General features: G+C 34.4%; 1 protein-coding gene across 1 annotated transcript in view; it reads left to right on the forward strand.

Annotated features, from left to right (window-relative positions):
- LOC127731840 (uncharacterized) overlaps nt 1-17,943 on the forward strand; it is a 96,397-nt gene that overhangs the window by 12,336 nt on the left and 66,118 nt on the right. The window contains exon 2 of the mRNA XM_052240686.1: nt 10,066-10,117. Coding sequence (XP_052096646.1) covers nt 10,066-10,117 — 52 coding nt within the window. The remainder of the gene's footprint in view (nt 1-10,065; nt 10,118-17,943) is intronic.

Consider the following 17,943-nt stretch of genomic DNA (forward strand, 5'->3'; position numbering starts at 1 on the left):
GAAATTAACAACTACAGGTCACTGTACGGCCTTCAACAATGAGAAAAGCCCATACCGCATAGTCAGCTATAAAAGGCCCCGAAATAAAAATGTAAAACAATTCAAACAAGAAAACTAACGACCTAATTTAAATTTAGACCTGGCCTAACATTGATTTGTTAGTTTGTCTGACCTTTCAAATAAGTGAGCAAAAAAAATAAAAAAGAAAGCATAGCACCCTCCCTTTTTTCAATTGATAAATGGTTTGGCAGTTATCGTGTGCCCTATGAAATTTTCTTAAAAAATTATAGATTAGATCTGATGGATAATTTTTTTGTAATCAGTGAAAAGATGTTACTTTAGTAAGTCAGTTTTTGAAGGTAATTTGAAATTAATTTAAGGATCCTGACCAGGGACATGACAATGTGAGAGGAATAAACATTTTTTTAGAATTGAACCCTGCTTTCATCCATGTATAATGGTAAATATGGAAACGAGTTCATGTAACCTTTTTACAGATAAATTTTAATTGCAATTTGAAATGATTTGGGTTTTAAGCACCTGGATAAATCAATTTTTGTCGAGCCTGCGACTTTTGTCGCAGAAAGCTCGACATAGGGATAGTGATCCGGCGGCGGCGGCGGCGGCTACGGCGGCGGCGGTGTTAGCTAACTTCTTAAAAGCTTTATATTTTAGAAGGTGGAAGGTCTGGATGCTTCATACTTTGTATATGGATGCCTCATGTTACGAAGTTTCCGTCAGTCACATGTCCAATGTCCTTGACCTCATTTTCATGGTTCAGTGACTACTTGAAAAAAAAGTTCAGATTTTTTGTAATGTTAGATTCTCTCTTATTATAAGTAATAGGATAACTATATTTGGTATGTGCGTACCTTGCAAGGTCCTCATGCCCGTCAGACAGTTTTCACTTGACCTCGACGTCATTTCATGGATCAGTGAACAAGGTTAAGTTTTGGTGGTCAAGTCCATATCTCAGATACTATAAGCAATAGGTCTAGTATATTCGGTGTATGGAAGGACTGTAAGGTGTACATGTCCAACTGGCAGGTGTCATCTGACCTTGACCTCATGTTCATGGTTCAATGGTTATAGTTAAGTTTTTGTGTTTTAGTCTGTTTTTCTTATACTGTATGCCATAGGTCTACTATATTTGGTGTATGGAATGATTGTAAGGTGTACATGTCTAGCGGGCAGGTGTTATCTGACCTTGACCTCATTTTCATGGTTCAGTGGTCAAAGTTAAGTTTTTGAGTTTTGGTCTTTTTTTCTAATACTATATGCAATAGTTCAACTATATTTGGTATGTGCGTACCTTGCAAGGTCCTCATGCCCGTCACACAGTTTTCACTTGACCTCGACCTCATTTCATGGATCAATGAACAAGGTTAAGTTTTGGTGGTCAAGTCCATATCTCAAATACTATAAGCAATAGGTCTAGTATATTCGGTGTATGGAAGGACTGTAAGGTGTACATGTCCAACTGGCAGGTGTCATCTGACCTTGACCTCATTTTCATGGTTCAGTGGTTATAGTTAAGTTTTTGTCGAGCCTGCAACTTTTGTCGCAGAAAGCTCGACATAGGGATAGTGATCCGGCGGCGGCGGCGGCGGCGGCTACGGCGGCGGCGGCGTTAGCTAACTTCTTAAAAGCTTTATATTTTAGAAGGTGGAAGGTCTGGATGCTTCATACTTTGTATATGGATGCCTCATGTTACGAAGTTTCCGTCAGTCACATGTCCAATGTCCTTGACCTCATTTTCATGGTTCAGTGACTACTTGAAAAAAAAGTTCAGATTTTTTGTAATGTTAGATTCTCTCTTATTATAAGTAATAGGATAACTATATTTGGTATGTGCGTACCTTGCAAGGTCCTCATGCCCGTCAGACAGTTTTCACTTGACCTCGACCTCATTTCATGGATCAGTGAACAAGGTTAAGTTTTGGTGGTCAAGTCCATATCTCAGATACTATAAGCAATAGGTCTAGTATATTCGGTGTATGGAAGGACTGTAAGGTGTACATGTCCAACTGGCAGGTGTCATCCGACCTTGACCTCATTTTCATGGTTCAGTGGTTATAGTTAAGTTTTTGTGTTTTGGTTTGTTTTTCTTATACTGTATGCCATAGGTCTACTATATTTGGTGTATGGAATGATTGTAAGGTGTACATGTCTAGCGGGCAGGTGTCATCTGACCTTGACCTCATTTTCATGGTTCAGTGGTCAAAGTTAAGTTTTTGAGTTTTGGTCTTTTTTTCTAGTACTATATGCAATAGTTCAACTATATTTGGTATGTGCGTACCTTGCAAGGTCCTCATGCCCGTCAGACAGTTTTCACTTGACCTCGACCTCATTTCATGGATCAGTGAACAAGGTTAAGTTTTGGTGGTCAAGTCCATATCTCAGATACTATAAGCAATAGGTCTAGTATATTCGGTGTATGGAAGGACTGTAAGGTGTACATGTCCAACTGGCAGGTGTCATCTGACCTTGACCTCATTTTCATGGTTCAGTGGTTATAGTTAAGTTTTTGTGTTTTGGTTTGTTTTTCTTATACTGTATGCCATAGGTCTACTATATTTGGTGTATGGAATGATTGTAAGGTGTACATGTCTAGCGGGCAGGTGTCATCTGACCTTGACCTCATTTTCATGGTTCAGTGGTCAAAGTTAAGTTTTTTGAGTTTTGGTCCTTTTTTCTAATACTATATGCAATAGTTCAACTATATTTGGTGTATGGAAATATTTTATGATCTATTTGGCAGTCACACAGGTTTTATTTGACCTTGACCTCATTTTCAAGGTCCATTGCTCAGTGTTAAGTTTTTGTGTTTTGGTCTGTTTTTCTTAAACTATAAGCAATAGGTCAATTATATTTGTTGTATGGAAAAATTGGTAGCTGTACATGCCTGCCTAGCATGGTTCATCTGACCTTGACCTCATTTTCATGGTTCATTGGTCAATGTTTAGTTTACTTGGTTAATGTTAAGTTTATGTGACAGTTGTAATAAAGCTTTATATTTAGGACTATCAACATAATATCAATGATTAGTAAAGAAGGCGAGACATTTCAGCGTGTGCACTCTTGTTTCTTCATGAATGATCTTGTGCTGGACAGTCAGGACCCCTTGCTGAACCAGATTACAACAAAAATGTTATCTGAATTTAAATTTATAGAAATAGTTATATTCTGACAAAAAGATTCAAATGACCTAGGACTGCAAAATTTGACAACTTTTATGACCTCTGCATTCTGTTTCAACCCTTACAAAGACTAAAATCTGCAACAGAGTTCAATCATTGATGATTAGTCCTGGTCATTAAATAAAGATTAATATTCTGGTACTGGATTTCTAATAGGGGAAGGGTTTCTAATTGGAAATCACTTCTACCAGTGTTCTGTTGAAATCACTCTAAACAGTAAATAAAAGTCACTCAAGTCATCTCCCCTTTTATACTGACTGAGGCCGGAAGTGCCCTATGTGAGCTTATGTCATCACTTGGCGTCTGTCGTCATAAACTATTTCAAAAACTTATCCGCTGAAACTACTGAGCCAAATACCTTCAAACTTTAAATGAATGTTCATTAGGGTATCTAGTTTATAAATTGTATCCAAAGTTTTGATCCACCAACAAACATGACCACCAATTCATTAAAGAACATTTAAATGGTATTTTTAAGCCACTCATTATTAATATATATTGAAAAGCAAAAATAATCATTGATGAAAGATTTAAGCAAAAAATAACAGGTAGGTGATTCAGGCTCTTGAGAGCCTCTTGTTTATTAAGATTCAATTGCTGTTGCACACATTTTGTTTCAGCCCTCTGAAATTATACAATTTACAACAGATTTGATTTGATTGATAAATATAGTTATTTTTTTAATTTGAATTAAAAAAAAACATTTCTGTTTTTCACCATAGAAGTTAATTGGAAATACTGCTGGTATCAGAGATAAACACACATTTTAATTCACTCTGTGCAGTGATTTTAAGTCATTTGTACAAGTGATTAACATTCTAATTGAATGAAAATCACTCTGTGCTGTGATTTAAAATCATTTGTACCAGTGATTTACATTATTTCAAAATGTATGTGATGAAAGACACCCTTTGAAGTGTTTTATTTTTATTTATACCAGTGATCAATACTATTTTTTTAATGAATGATTATATTCCATTAACTTCACTACAAATTATAATTATGACCTGAAAATCTTATTTATTACTGTTTGAGTCTTTAGTTTTCTACAAATGTATTTAAAAATGTTTGTGATTTTTTTTGGTCATATATATATATATAGCATTTTCAGTTTATGAGTTTTTATTGTTCCTTTTTATGCCCCAGCTGTAGTGTAGGGGCATTAAGTTTTACCCTTGTCCATGTTGTCTGTACATCCCAAAATTGGTTTCAGTTCTCTAACTTAACTTTGCCTCAACCAAATGTAATGAACCTTATAGACAATGCTTATTACCGCCAAACTCAGCACGAGTACAAATATGGTAGCATCAGTTTTACAGTTTGTGAGTTATGTCCCTTTATTACAGTATATGCAAGCAGTTTATTTGAAAGAACATTTGAACAGATTGCTACTAATCATTTCTAATGCTATTGTTTGTTCAGAAAATAATTTTTTCTCCTTACAAGTTAGTTTTTATTTATTTTCACCTTTTAAACAGGTGTCTTCTATTAGCTAATGTCAAAAAGACCCCTGTTGTGATGTTGTCCTCTGAAAGAGGGAGATAACCCTGGTTTCTTATTGAAACTTTTCCAAACATAATAATCACTTGAATGAGTGATTTTAAAAAATATTTCTAATCACTGGTAGAAGTAATTTTTAAAAAGTAATGAAAGGGAATTAACTCTAGTTTTGTTGAAAAAATCACTTGAGAAAGTGATTTTAAAAATCACTTGTACAAGTAACTCCCCTGACTGTATATATCTAAACACCCATTATTCTCTTTTCTTCATTTAATTGCACATTTACTCTATTCTGTAACATATACAGACCATAAGCTAATTATAAGGACAGGAACATTGATCAATAGAGTCATTATATATGCGTCCCATTAGTCATTGTTTGGAGACATAAACATTCAAAATAAAAACATACATTTGTGGAAAATCAGCTGCTTTGTTTTAATCTTTATTGTTATAATTTTATACAACCGCAAAAAAAATTTGCGGTCCTATATTGGTATGACGTTGGCGTAGTCGTCGTCCGAAGACACATTGGTTTTCGCACAATAACTTTAGTTTAAGTGATTAGATCTCTATGAAATTTTACCATAAGGTTCAATACCACAAAAGGAAGGTTGGGATCGATTTTGGGGGTTATGGTACCAACAGTTAAGGAATTAGGAACCAAAAAGGGGCCAAAAATAAGCATTTTTTTAACTTCAAGACAATAACTTGTGTGTTAGTGTATGGATCTCTCTGACATTGTACCACAAGGTTCCATATCACAAAGGGAATGCTGGGATTGATTTTGGTAATTGCGTCAAAATTTTAGGAATAAGGGGCAAAAAAAGGGGCAAAAAACAAGCATTTTTCTAGTTTCATGACAATAACTTGTGTGTAAGTGTATAGATCTTTCTGAAATTGTACTACAACGTTCCATATCACAAAGGGAAAGCTGGAATTGAGTTTGGGGTAATTGCCCAAAACGTTTAGGAATAAGGGGCCAAAAATAAGCATTTTTCTAGTTTCCAGACAATAACTTGTGTTCAAGTGTATGGATCTCTCTCAAATATTACTGCAAGGTATCATACCACAAAGGGAAGGCTGGGATTGATTTTGAGGGTAATTGCCTCAAAATTTTAGGAATAAGGGGCAAAAAAGGGGCAAAAAACAAGCATTTTTCTAGTTTCAGGACTATAACTTGTGTGTAAGTGTATGGATCTTTATGAAATTGTACTACAAGGTTCCATCACAAAGGGAAAGCTGGGTTTGAGTTTGGGGATAATTGCCCAAAACGTTTTGGAATTCGGGGCCAAAAAGGGGCCTACATTAAGGTCCAAAGGATCCAAAATTAAACTTAGTTTGATTTTAACAAAAATTGAATTCTTGGGGTTCTTATATATGCTGAATCTAAACATGTGTTTAGATTTTTGATTATGGACCCAATTTTCAAGTTGGTCCAAATTTGGGTCCAAATTAAACTTTGTTTGATTTCAACAAAAATCGAATATATGAGGTTCTTTGATATACTGAATCTAACCATGTATTTAGATTATTGATTTTTGGGCCCCGTTATCAAATTGGTCCACATTGAGGTCAAAAGGGTCCAAAATTAAACTTTGTTCAGGGGTTCAAATTAGCAGTGGTCCGAGGTCCGTGACCTTCCACTGTTGCAATCGGACTTTCGTTTTGGTTACTAGCTACGCCCGACGGACCTTCGATCTTAAAGGAAATAAAAATGATTTTTGCTGACCTTTTTAACCATCTGTATCGTCATTTTTAAGCCATACTTATATTATTATTGAAATTGAGATAAAAAAAATGTTTCATCCCTGACCTTGCAGACGAGTGATAAAAGTTATTTTTAACCTTGTATTTCTTGGAAACACAAGGTTATAAATAGTTGCGAGAAGTCACGTGACAAATCATTTAATCATTTAGACATTTTAGAACAAAATGAGTCCGTTTCACTTTGGTGTCACGTCTTCCAAGAGAAAGCCTGAAGATTATGAACGGTCTTCAACCACAGGCACTTGTTTCTATCCATGGGAAGGTCGACTATCCATAAATATGGAAGGATATTCAACCTTCCCATGGATAGAAACAAGTGCCTGTGTCTTCAACGTCTTCAAAAGAAATCAAATGAAGATCTCACTAAAAACAAAAAATGCGATCGTGAAAAACGGGAACGGAGCCCTTCAGGAAAATCGATCGACCGTGGCTATATTTTGATGAATCAACTGGTCTAATGTCATGCACATACTGCCAGAAGTTCCCCTCTCATTCAGAAAAAGAAAGTGCACTTGTAAGGGGAACACAAAATCTTAAAATAGACCCAATAAAAATATACGAAGTGACACCCCAGCATTTATCTTGTTTAAAGCAGTGGATCCATGAAAGTGACCCAAATTTTAAGTCTAATTATGACTAAAGATTAATTGTCAGACACTAAACTTGGACAATGTATTCTCAAGCAGAATGTAAGCCTGATCAGTTAAATAGATATAAGGTTCTTTTCAACACTGCATACAGTATTGCAAAAAAGGGAAACCCTTCAGTTACTATGAATTTATTCTTGAAATCCAGTGCAAAAATGGTGTTGATGTGTAAGCAGTACTTCAATATTGAAGGTTGTAAACTGCTTATTTGCTGGATAGCCAATTTAGGCATTATATGAGAAACGAAACATCACATGCAGTTCAAATATGATGAAACAAACTAACCTCACTCCAAAAGCTCATTAATTTGTATCTTATTGAGTTATGAAATTTTTCCTGTAAAAGTAGGACCTTTCAGTTTGGAGTGTCAAAGGTCCTGGACCTTCCAGTACCAAATGTTAATTTGAACCCCTGCAATAGTACTGAAAGTGGTGTTAAACATCAACAATCAATCCTTACCACGACGATATAGACAATAGTACTGAAAGTGGTGTTAAACATCAACAATCAACTCTTACCACCACGATATAGACAATAGTACTGAAAGTGGTGTTAAACACCAACAATCAATCAATCCATCCTTACCACGACGATATAGACAATAGTACTGAAAGTGGTGTTAAACACCAACAATCAATCAATCAATCCTTACCACGACGATATAGACAATAGTACTGAAAGTGGTGTTAAACACCAACAATCAACTCTTACCACCACGATATAGACAATAGTACTGAAAGTGGTGTTAAACACCAACAATCAATCAATCCATCCTTACCACCACGATATAGACAATAGTACTGAAAGTGGTGTTAAACATCAACAATCAATCAATCCATCCTTACCACCACGATATAGACAATAGTACTGAAAGTGGTGTTAAACACCAACAATCAATCAATCCATCCTTACCACCACGATATAGACAATAGTACTGAAAGTGGTGTTAAACACCAACAATCAATCAATCAATCTTTACCACCATGATATAGACAATAGTACTGAAAGTGGTGTTAAACACCAACAATTAATCAATCAATCCTTACCACCAAGATATAGACAATAGTACTGAAAGTGGTGTTAAACACCAACAATCAATCTATCAATCCTTACCACCTCAATATAGACAATAGTACTGAAAGTGGTGTTAAACACCAACAATTAATCAATCAATCCTTACCACCAAGATATAGACAATAGTACTGAAAGTGGTGTTAAACATCAACAATCAATTCTTACCACCACGATATAGACAATAGTACTGAAAGTGGTGTTAAACACCAACAATCAATCAACCCTTACCACCAAGATAGAGACAATAGAACTGAAAGTGGTGTTTAACATCAACAATCAATCCATCAATCCTTACCACCAAGATATAGACAATAGTACTGAAAGTGGTGTTAAACACCAACAAACAATCAATCCTTACCACCACAATATAGACAATAGTACTGAAAGTGGTGTTAAACACCAACAATCAATCCTTACCACCACGATATAGACAATAGTACTGAAAGTGGTGTTAAACACCAACAATCAATCAATCAATCCTTACCACCACGATATAGACAATAGTACTGAAAGTGGTGTTAAACACCAACAATCAATCAATCAATCCTTACCACCACAATATAGACAATAGTACTGAAAGTGGTGTTAAACATCAACAATCAATTCTTACCACCACGATATAGACAATAGTACTGAAAATGGTGTTAAACACCAACAATCAATCAACCCTTACCACCAAGATATAGACAATAGAACTGAAAGTGGTGTTTAACATCAACAATCAACCAATCCTTACCACCACGATATAGACAATAGTACTGAAAGTGGTGTTAAACATCAACAATCAATCAATCCTTACCACCACGATATAGACAATAGTACTGAAAGTGGTGTTAAGCACCAACAATCAATCAATCCTCACCACCACGATATAGACAATAGTTCTGAAAGTAGTGTTAAACATCAACAATCAATCAATCCTCACCACCATGATATAGACAATAGTACTGAAAGTGGTGTTAAACACCAACAATCAATCAATCCTTACCACCACGATATAGACAATAGTACTGAATTTGAAAGTGGTGTTAAACACCAACAATCAATCAATCCTTACCACCACGATATAGACAATAGTACTGGAAGTGGTGTTAAACATCAACAATCAATCAATCCTTACCACCACGATATAGACATAGTACTGAAAGTGGTGTTAAATACCAACAATCAATCAATCAATCCAATTTAGTTTTTGCCAAAATGCCAAGGTTCTCAAGCGATACACTCTTGTTTGAGGCTCTTGTCTAATTTTCATTTCTGCTTTTTATCTTTAAACTACAAAACCTGGTTGAGCAAAAATGATCAGCAAGACAGGTTTTGGCACAAATTTTCCAATAAACACAAATATTATTGTTGCATTGTATAAATTTTGAGGGGCAAAAATGCTGGGTAAGCCATATACAGGCTCCTTCGAGCCTATATAGTTTAGTTATACCCCAAATACTATCTTAGCTTAAGGGACAATTTTATTTTACGGTTGAACATATCTATACTTAATTTACCACAAATTACATACTTCAAATGGAGGTTATCCAAAAATTGACGGAGACATAATCAAGACAAATGGTAACAAGTTAAGTGTAAGGTCACAGAATATTAGAATATTCTACAGTTGGAATAATTTTCGATTCAAAGGTGCATTTAAAATGCTCTTGCAAATAAACACAAAGTAAATTCAAAAACAACCTGTACACTTTTACTCTGGGCCTCACAATTTTTTGGAAAATATGAAAATTTTATCGATAAATATATTATATAATGTGTAACATTTTTATTGTATATTATTTTTGGGGGGTTTATATTTTAGAAATTTAATAGTTCTACAAGAAATATGAGTAAAGGTATATTCACAGTGCATATTCCTTATTTTTCAGTCTGTCATGTCAGAGGAATCTTCAGGTGTGACTGCTGGTCAAGGGATGGAAGGTAATTTTCATTAATAATTTTTGTAATAAATATTTGGTATTTTAAAAGTGTTTGGTGTATATGTCTGTCTGGCAGAGTTCATATCAGGATCTTTTGTGGCCAACTACATACCGTAAATTCGAAATTATTGCGTGCATTTATTATTGCGATTTTTTTGTACGACCGCAAATTTATTTGCAGTAGTATTATGTTATGGTGTTGTCTGCGTCTGCATCTGAAGACATTTTGGTTCGCAGACAATAACTTGATTATAAGTTCATGGATCTCTATGAAATTTTAGCACAACATTCCATACCACTAAAGAACGGTTGGGATTGTTTTGGGGGGCTATTGTCCTAGCTATTTAGCTCACCTGGCCCAAAGGGCCAAGTGAGCTTTTCTCATCACTTGGCGTCCGTCGTCCGTTGTCGGTGTCCGTTAACTTTTACAAAAATCTTCTCCTCTGAAACTACTAGGCCAAATTTAACCAAACTTGGCCACAATCATCATTAGGGTATCTAGTTTAAAAAATGTGTCCGATGACCCGGTCAACCAACCAAGATGGCCGACATGGCTATAAATAGAACATAGGGGTAAAATGTAGATTTTGGCTTATATCTCTGAAACCAAAGCATTTAGAGCAAATCTGACATGGGGTAAAATTGTTTATCAGGTCAAGATCTATCTGCCCTGAAATTTTCAGATGAATCTGACATCCCGTTGTTGGGTTGCTGCCCCTGAATTGGTAATTTTAAGGAAATTTTGCCGTTTTTATACGACCACAAAAAAATTTTTGTGGTCGTATATTGGTATGACGTCGTCGTCCGGCGTCGTCGTCGTCCGAAGAAGCATTAGTTTTCGCACTCTAACTTTAGTTTAAGTGAATGAATCTCTATGAAATTTTACCATAACGTTCAATACAACAAAAGGAAGGTGGGGATTGATTTTGGGGGTTATGGTACCAACAGTTAAGGAATTAGGGGCCAAAAAGGGGCCAAAAATAAGCATTTTCTAGTTTCCAGACAATAACTGTGGAACGGTGTATGGATCTCTCTGAAATTATACTACAAGTTTCCATACCACAAAGGGATGGTTAGGATTTGCTTTGGGGGGTTATGGCTCAAACCGTTTAAGAATTAGGGGCAAAAAAGGGGGAAAAACAAGGTTGTCCTGGTTAATGGACAAATACTTTAGTACAAAACATAATTTAAAGCAGTGTAAGGGAGATAAATCAAATACATCATTGAAATTATCTCCCTTACACTGCTTTTAAATTATGTATAAAGTAATGGTTAATGAACAATTAAGATAATTTAAAACAGTGTAAGGGAGGTAATCCAAATACAACGTTTTGGTTACTTCCCTTACACTGCTTTTAAATTATGTTTAAAGAAATGCATATTTATAAAGGAAGACCAGTAAAAATATCTGCAAATGTTGCATCTTTTTTTTTTACAAAAAAATCCATATGAAAGATTTGACACTATATTTTAAATTCTATTATAAAATAGATTAAGTTAGCACTATGGTAAATTTAAATGGGTAATTATGGTTTGGGGGAAAAAAGGGGGGGGGGGGGTAAAAAGAAATTGTGGGGGGTCAATTTTTTCTCATTTCAGATTTCAGAAATTAAAAAGAATTATTCTTCAAATATTATTTTTTTTTCAAATTTCAAATATTGAAAAATTTCAAGAAGTAATCTTTAATTGCACAGTATGGCGCATTAGATTTGTAAAATCTTTGACCACATTTATTTATTTGTTATGCCGAATCTAACCGTGTATTTAGATTTTTAATTTTGGATCCAGTTTTCAAATTGGTCTACATTAAGTCCAAAGGGTCCAAAATTAAACTTTGTTTGATTTTAACAAAAATTGAATATATGGGGTTCTTTGATATGCTGGATCTAAACATGTATTTAGATTTTTGATTTTTGGCCCAGTTTTCAAGTTGGTCCAAATTGGGGTCCAAAATTAAACTTTGTTTGATTTCAACAAAAATTGAATATATGGGGTTCTTTGATATGCTGAATCTAACCATGTATTTAGATTTTTTATTTGTGGACCCCACTATCAAATTGGTTCATATTGAGGTCAAAAGGGTCCAAAATTAAACTTTGTTTGATTTCATCAAAAATTGAATTATTGGGGTTCTTTGATATGCCAAATCTAACCGTGTATTTAGATTTTAAATTTTGGGTCCCGTTTTTTAAATTGGTCTACATTAAGGTCCAAAGGGTCCAAAATTAAACTTAGTTTGATTTTAACAAAAATTGAATTTTTGGGGTTCTTTGATATGCTGAATCTAAACATGTGTTTAGATTTTTGATTATGGGCCCAGTTTTCAAGTTGGTGCAAGTTGGGGTCCAAAATTAAACTTTGTTTGATTTCAACAAAAATTGAATATATGGGGTTCTTTGGTATGCTGAATCTAAACATGTATTTAGATTTTAGATTTTTGGCCCAGTTTTCAAGTTGGTCCAAATAGGGGTCCAAAATTAAACTTTGTTTGATTTCAACAAAAATTGAATATATGGGGTTCTTTGATATGCTGAATCTTACCATGTATTTAGATTTTTTATTTGTGGGCCCGCTATCAAATTGGTTCATATTGAGGTCAAAAGGGTCCAAAATGAAACTTTGTTTGATTTCATCAAAAATTGAATTATTGGGGTTCTTTGATATGCCAAATCTAACCATGTATTTAGATTTTTAATTTTGGGTCCCGTTTTTTAAATTGGTCTACATTAAGGTCCAAAGGGTCCAAAACTAAACTTAGTTTGATTTTAACAAAAATTGAATTCTTGGGGTACTTTGATATGCTGAATCTAAACATGTGTTTAGATTTTTGATTATGGGACCAGTTTTCAAGTTTGTCCAAGTTGGGGTCCAAAATTAAACTTTGTTTGATTTCAACAAAAATTGAATATGCTGAATCTAACCATGTATTTTGATTTTGGACATTGGACCATAATAGGTAAATTAAAAAAATTGAAGTTCTTAGACCACATTCTTTCTGTGTCAGAAACCTATGCTGTGTCAAATATTTAATCACAATCCAAATTCAGAGCTGTATCAAGCTTGAATGTTGTGTCCATACTTGCCCCAGCTGTTCAGGGTTCGACCTCTGCGGTCGTATCAAGCTGCGCCCAGCGAAGCATTTTATTGGTTATTATCTTGAATATTATTATAGATAGAGATAAACTGCAAACAGCAATAATGTTCAGCAAAGTAAGATCTACAAATAAGTCAACTTGACCAAAATGGTCAGTTGACCCCTTAAGAAGTTATTGCCCTTTATAGTCAATTTTTAACCATTTTTCGTAAATTTTTGTAATCTTTTACAAAAATCTTCTCCTCTGAATCTACTGAGACAAATTTAACCAAACTTGTCCACAATCATCATTAGGGTATCTAGTTTAAAAAATGTGTCTGATGACCCCGCCCGCGAACCAAGATGGCCGACATGGCTAAAAAATAGAACATAGGGTAAAATGCAGTTTTTGGCTCATATCTCTGAAACCAAAGCATTTAGAGCAAATCTTACAAAAATAAAATTGTTCATTAGGTCAAGATCTATCTGCCCTGAAATTTTCAGACCAATCAGGCAACAGGTTGTTGGGTTGCTGCCCCTGAATTAGTAATTTTAAGAAAATTTTGCAGCTTTTGGTTATTATCTTGAATATTATAATAGATAGAGATAAACTGTGAACAGCAATAATGTACAGCAAAGTAAGATCTACAAATAAGTCAAACTGACCAAAATTGTCAATTGACCCCTTAAGGAGTTATTGCCCTTTATAGTAAATTTTTTACAATTTTCATAAATTTTGTAAATTTTTGTAAAGGTTATTGTCGTAGCTGTTTAGGAATTAGGGGCCAAAAAGGGGCCAAAAACAAGCATTTTTCATGTTTCAGGACAATAATTGGTGTATAAGAATATAGATTTCTATGAAATTTTACCACAAGGTTCCATACTTCAAAGAAGTTTAGAATGAGTTTTGTCGAGCCTGCGACTTTTGTCGCAAAAAAAGTCGCAAAAGCGAGACATAGCGATCCTACATTCCGTCGTCGTCGTCGGTGGGGGCATCCACAAATATTCACTCTGTGGTTAAAGTTTTTGAAATTTTAATAACTTTCTTAAACTATCCTGGATTTCTACCAAACTTGGACAGAAGCTTGTTTATGATCATTCATAAGACAGTATCCAGAAGTAAATTTTGCAAAAAAAAAAAATCCTGTTTATCCGTATTTTACTTATAAATAGACTTAGTTTTTCTGCCAGTTAACATTACATTCACTCTGTGGTTAAAGTTTTTAAAATTTTAATAACTTTCTTAATCTATCCTGGATTTCTACCAAACTTGGACAGAAGCTTGTTTATGATCATAAGACAGTATCTAGAAAGAAATTTTGTAAAAATTTATTACCTGTTTTTTCGTATACTACTGGACTTAGTTTTTCTTCCAGTTAACATTACATATAGTCTGCAGTTAAAGTTTTAAAAACATTTATAAGTTCCATAAACCATCCTGGATTCTTACCAGACTTGGACAGAAGCTTCTTACAATCAAAAGATAGTATCTAGAGGAAAATGTTTAAAAAAATTTTCCCCATTTTTGTTGAGCCTGCGACTAACGGCAAAAGTAGGCGAGACACTGGGTTCTGCGGAACCCTTACGAATTTTTGAGTGTCATGGCCCATACCGTTTAATAATTAGGGGTCGAAAAGGGGCAGAAGACAATTATTTTTCTAGGTTGCAGGCAATAACTTGAATATAAGTGTATGGATCTCTATTCAATTTTAGCACAAGGTTCCATACCACAATAGGAAGGTTGGGTTTTTTTTCGGGGGTTATTATAGTAGCTGTTTAGGAATTAGGGACCAGAAAGAGCCTAACAAAAACAATTATTTGTCTGGTTCACAGACAATAACTTGTATAACTGTATATATCTGTATAAAATTTAAGCACAAGGTTGCATTCCACAATAGGAAGGATGGGATTTATTTTGGGGGTTATTGTTGTAGCTATTTAGTAAGTAAGGACCAAAAAGGGGTCAAAACAAGCATTTTTCATGTTTCAGGACACTAATTTGTGTATTAGAGTGGGTTTCTATGAAACTTTACTACAAGGTTCCATACTTCAAAAGGAATGTTGAGAGTGATTTTAGGGGTCATGGTCCAAACCGTTTAATAATAAGGGGCTGAAAAGGGGCAAAAAAAACAAGGATTTTCTGTTTTCTGGACAATAATTTGAGTATAAGCCTATTTATTGCTATTTAATTGTGCCACAAGTTGTTATACCATATAATATAGTTTGGTATAATATAGTTTGGTATTGATTTTAGGTGTTATAACCTTATTGGTTTAGTTAAAAGAGGCCCAAACCAATACTTTGTATAAATTGCTAATTGTTTAGCAATTTCAGTGGTGTTTAATTCAATAGTCTTGAATTCTTTGGGGTCTTTAATATGCTGAATCTAATTAGGTATTTAATATTTGGATTTTAGGGTCTGTTTTTGAAATGATTCATATTAAGGTCCAAAGGGTCCAAAATTAAACTTTGTTTGATTTCTTTAGAAATTGAACTATTTGTGTTCCTTGATATACTGGATCTAATTGTGTTATAAGATTTTTTGAATCTGAGGCCTGTTTTCAAATTGATCCACATTAACATGATTAAGGTCCATGGGTCCTAAATACAACTTTTTTTTTATTTAAAAAAAATTGAATTCTTGGAGTTCTTTGATATGCTGTATCTAAAGGTGTATTAAGATTTTTGATTTGGGGCATGGTCGGCCCACATTAAGGTCCAAAGGGTCCAAAATTAAACTTTGTTTGATTTAAAGAAAAAAAAATAGTTGGGCTTCTTTGATATGCTGAATCGAAGCTTGTATTTAGATATTTGATTTTGGGCACAGTATTCAACTTGGTTCAAATTGGGGTCCAAAATTGAACATTGTTTGATAACATCAAAAATTAAATAGTTTGTGTTATTTGATATGGTCAATATAACAGTGTTTTAAATTTTTTGATTTTGTGCTTGGTTTTCAAAGTTGGTCCAAATTTGGGTCCAAAATTAGACTGTTTGATTTCTTCAAAAAATAAATCATTGGTGTTCTTTAATGTGTGCAATCTAACAGTGTTTAAAATTTTTGATTTTGGGCTTGTTTTTCAAACTGGACCCCATAAAGGTCCAAAGTATCCAAAATAAAACTGAGTTTGATTTTAACAAAAAAATGAAACAATGTGGTTATTTGATATGCTGAATCCAACCATGTATTTAGAATTTGAATAATGGACCATAATTGGTAAATGTCTAATTTTGAAATTATTTAAGAACTTATACCACATTCATTCTGTCATGTCTGTGTCAGAAACTATGCTTTTATTACATATTTGCTCAGAATCTAAATTCAGAGACGTTATTGGAAAATTAACAGAAATTTTAATTCGGGTCATAGTTGAAAATAGATAAAACACCAAATCAATTTTAGAGAACTATTTTTGTGGTATACATCACTGGTTCATGGAAAATAAATTAGTTTAAAGACAATAACTTTAGTATAAGTGTATGGATGTGTAAGAAATTTAAGCACAAGGTTCCATACCACAATTGGAGGGTTGGGATATTAAATAGTTAATCAAGCTCTACATTTATAGATTTATTAGGTCTTTCCACTTTTCTGTGGAAAGACCTATTGTATTTGTTCTGATTATTATTATTATTATTATTATTATTTTTTTTTTCTTCCGCCTAATTTTGTTCTCGCGTAAAATTTTTGTTTCGCAAGATGTCGCTTAGATATTTCTTATATAGTATCATACAGTTTATGCGCTTTTTATTTTCACCCATTCTAAGTCGAACAATTTTCTTTGTAGGAGTTATCTCCCTGAACACTGTTTTCCTTGGGATTGCATCTCCTTCGTAACAAATAAAGATATCGACAAAATTCTTTTTCTAAATTGTTTGTTACATCCTCAGGAATTTTTGCCTAATTTGGATCGAAGCGATCCAGTGAGATCTTAAAAAGTTATCTGCCTTTACCAAATTAATTTGTCGTTATGTTTTTGTAACACGTAAACCGTAAGCGTATAAAAAAATTTGACCAAAATGTTAGTCGCGACATGATATAACTGGAAAGTTTTTGTCAAAATGGTACGCGTCATTGTTTTAGGGGTTCCATGCCACTGAAATAGTAAAATGAACAAAATGAACTAATTATAGCCTCAAACTTTGCTGGTATCATGATGTATACATGCATCTTATCTTAATTTATCAATCAAGGTCCACCATCCTCCACCTCCCCTCCCCCCCCCCCCCCCCCCCCCCCCCCCCCCCCCCCCCCCTTTTTAGCTCACCTGGCCCGAAGGGCCAAGTGAGCTTTTCTCATCACTTGGCGTCCGTCCTCCGTCGTCGGCGTTAACTTTTTACATTTTGAACTTCTTCTAGAGAACCACTGAATGGAATGAAACCAAACATGGCAAGAACGTTCCTTATGAGGTGCTGACCAAGTTTTGTTACTTTGTAGCGGATCCATCATCCAAGATGGCCGCCAGCCGGGGACTTAGTTTAACATAGGACCCTTAGGGAAATACATACAAATGTCTTCTTTTAGAGAACCACTGAATGGAATGAAACCAAACATGGCATGAATGTTTCTTATGAGGTGCTGACCGAGTGTTGTTACTTTGAAGCCAATCCATAATCCAAGATGGCTGCCAGCGGGGGACTTAGTTTAACATAGGACCCTATGGGAAATACATACAAATGTCTTCATTTAGAGAACCACTGAATGGAATGAAACCAAACATGGTATGAATGTTCCTTATGAGGTGCTGACCGAG

This window comes from Mytilus californianus, unplaced genomic scaffold (assembly GCF_021869535.1).
Source record: "Mytilus californianus isolate M0D057914Y unplaced genomic scaffold, xbMytCali1.0.p SCAF_21, whole genome shotgun sequence".
NCBI lineage: Eukaryota > Metazoa > Mollusca > Bivalvia > Mytilida > Mytilidae > Mytilus > Mytilus californianus.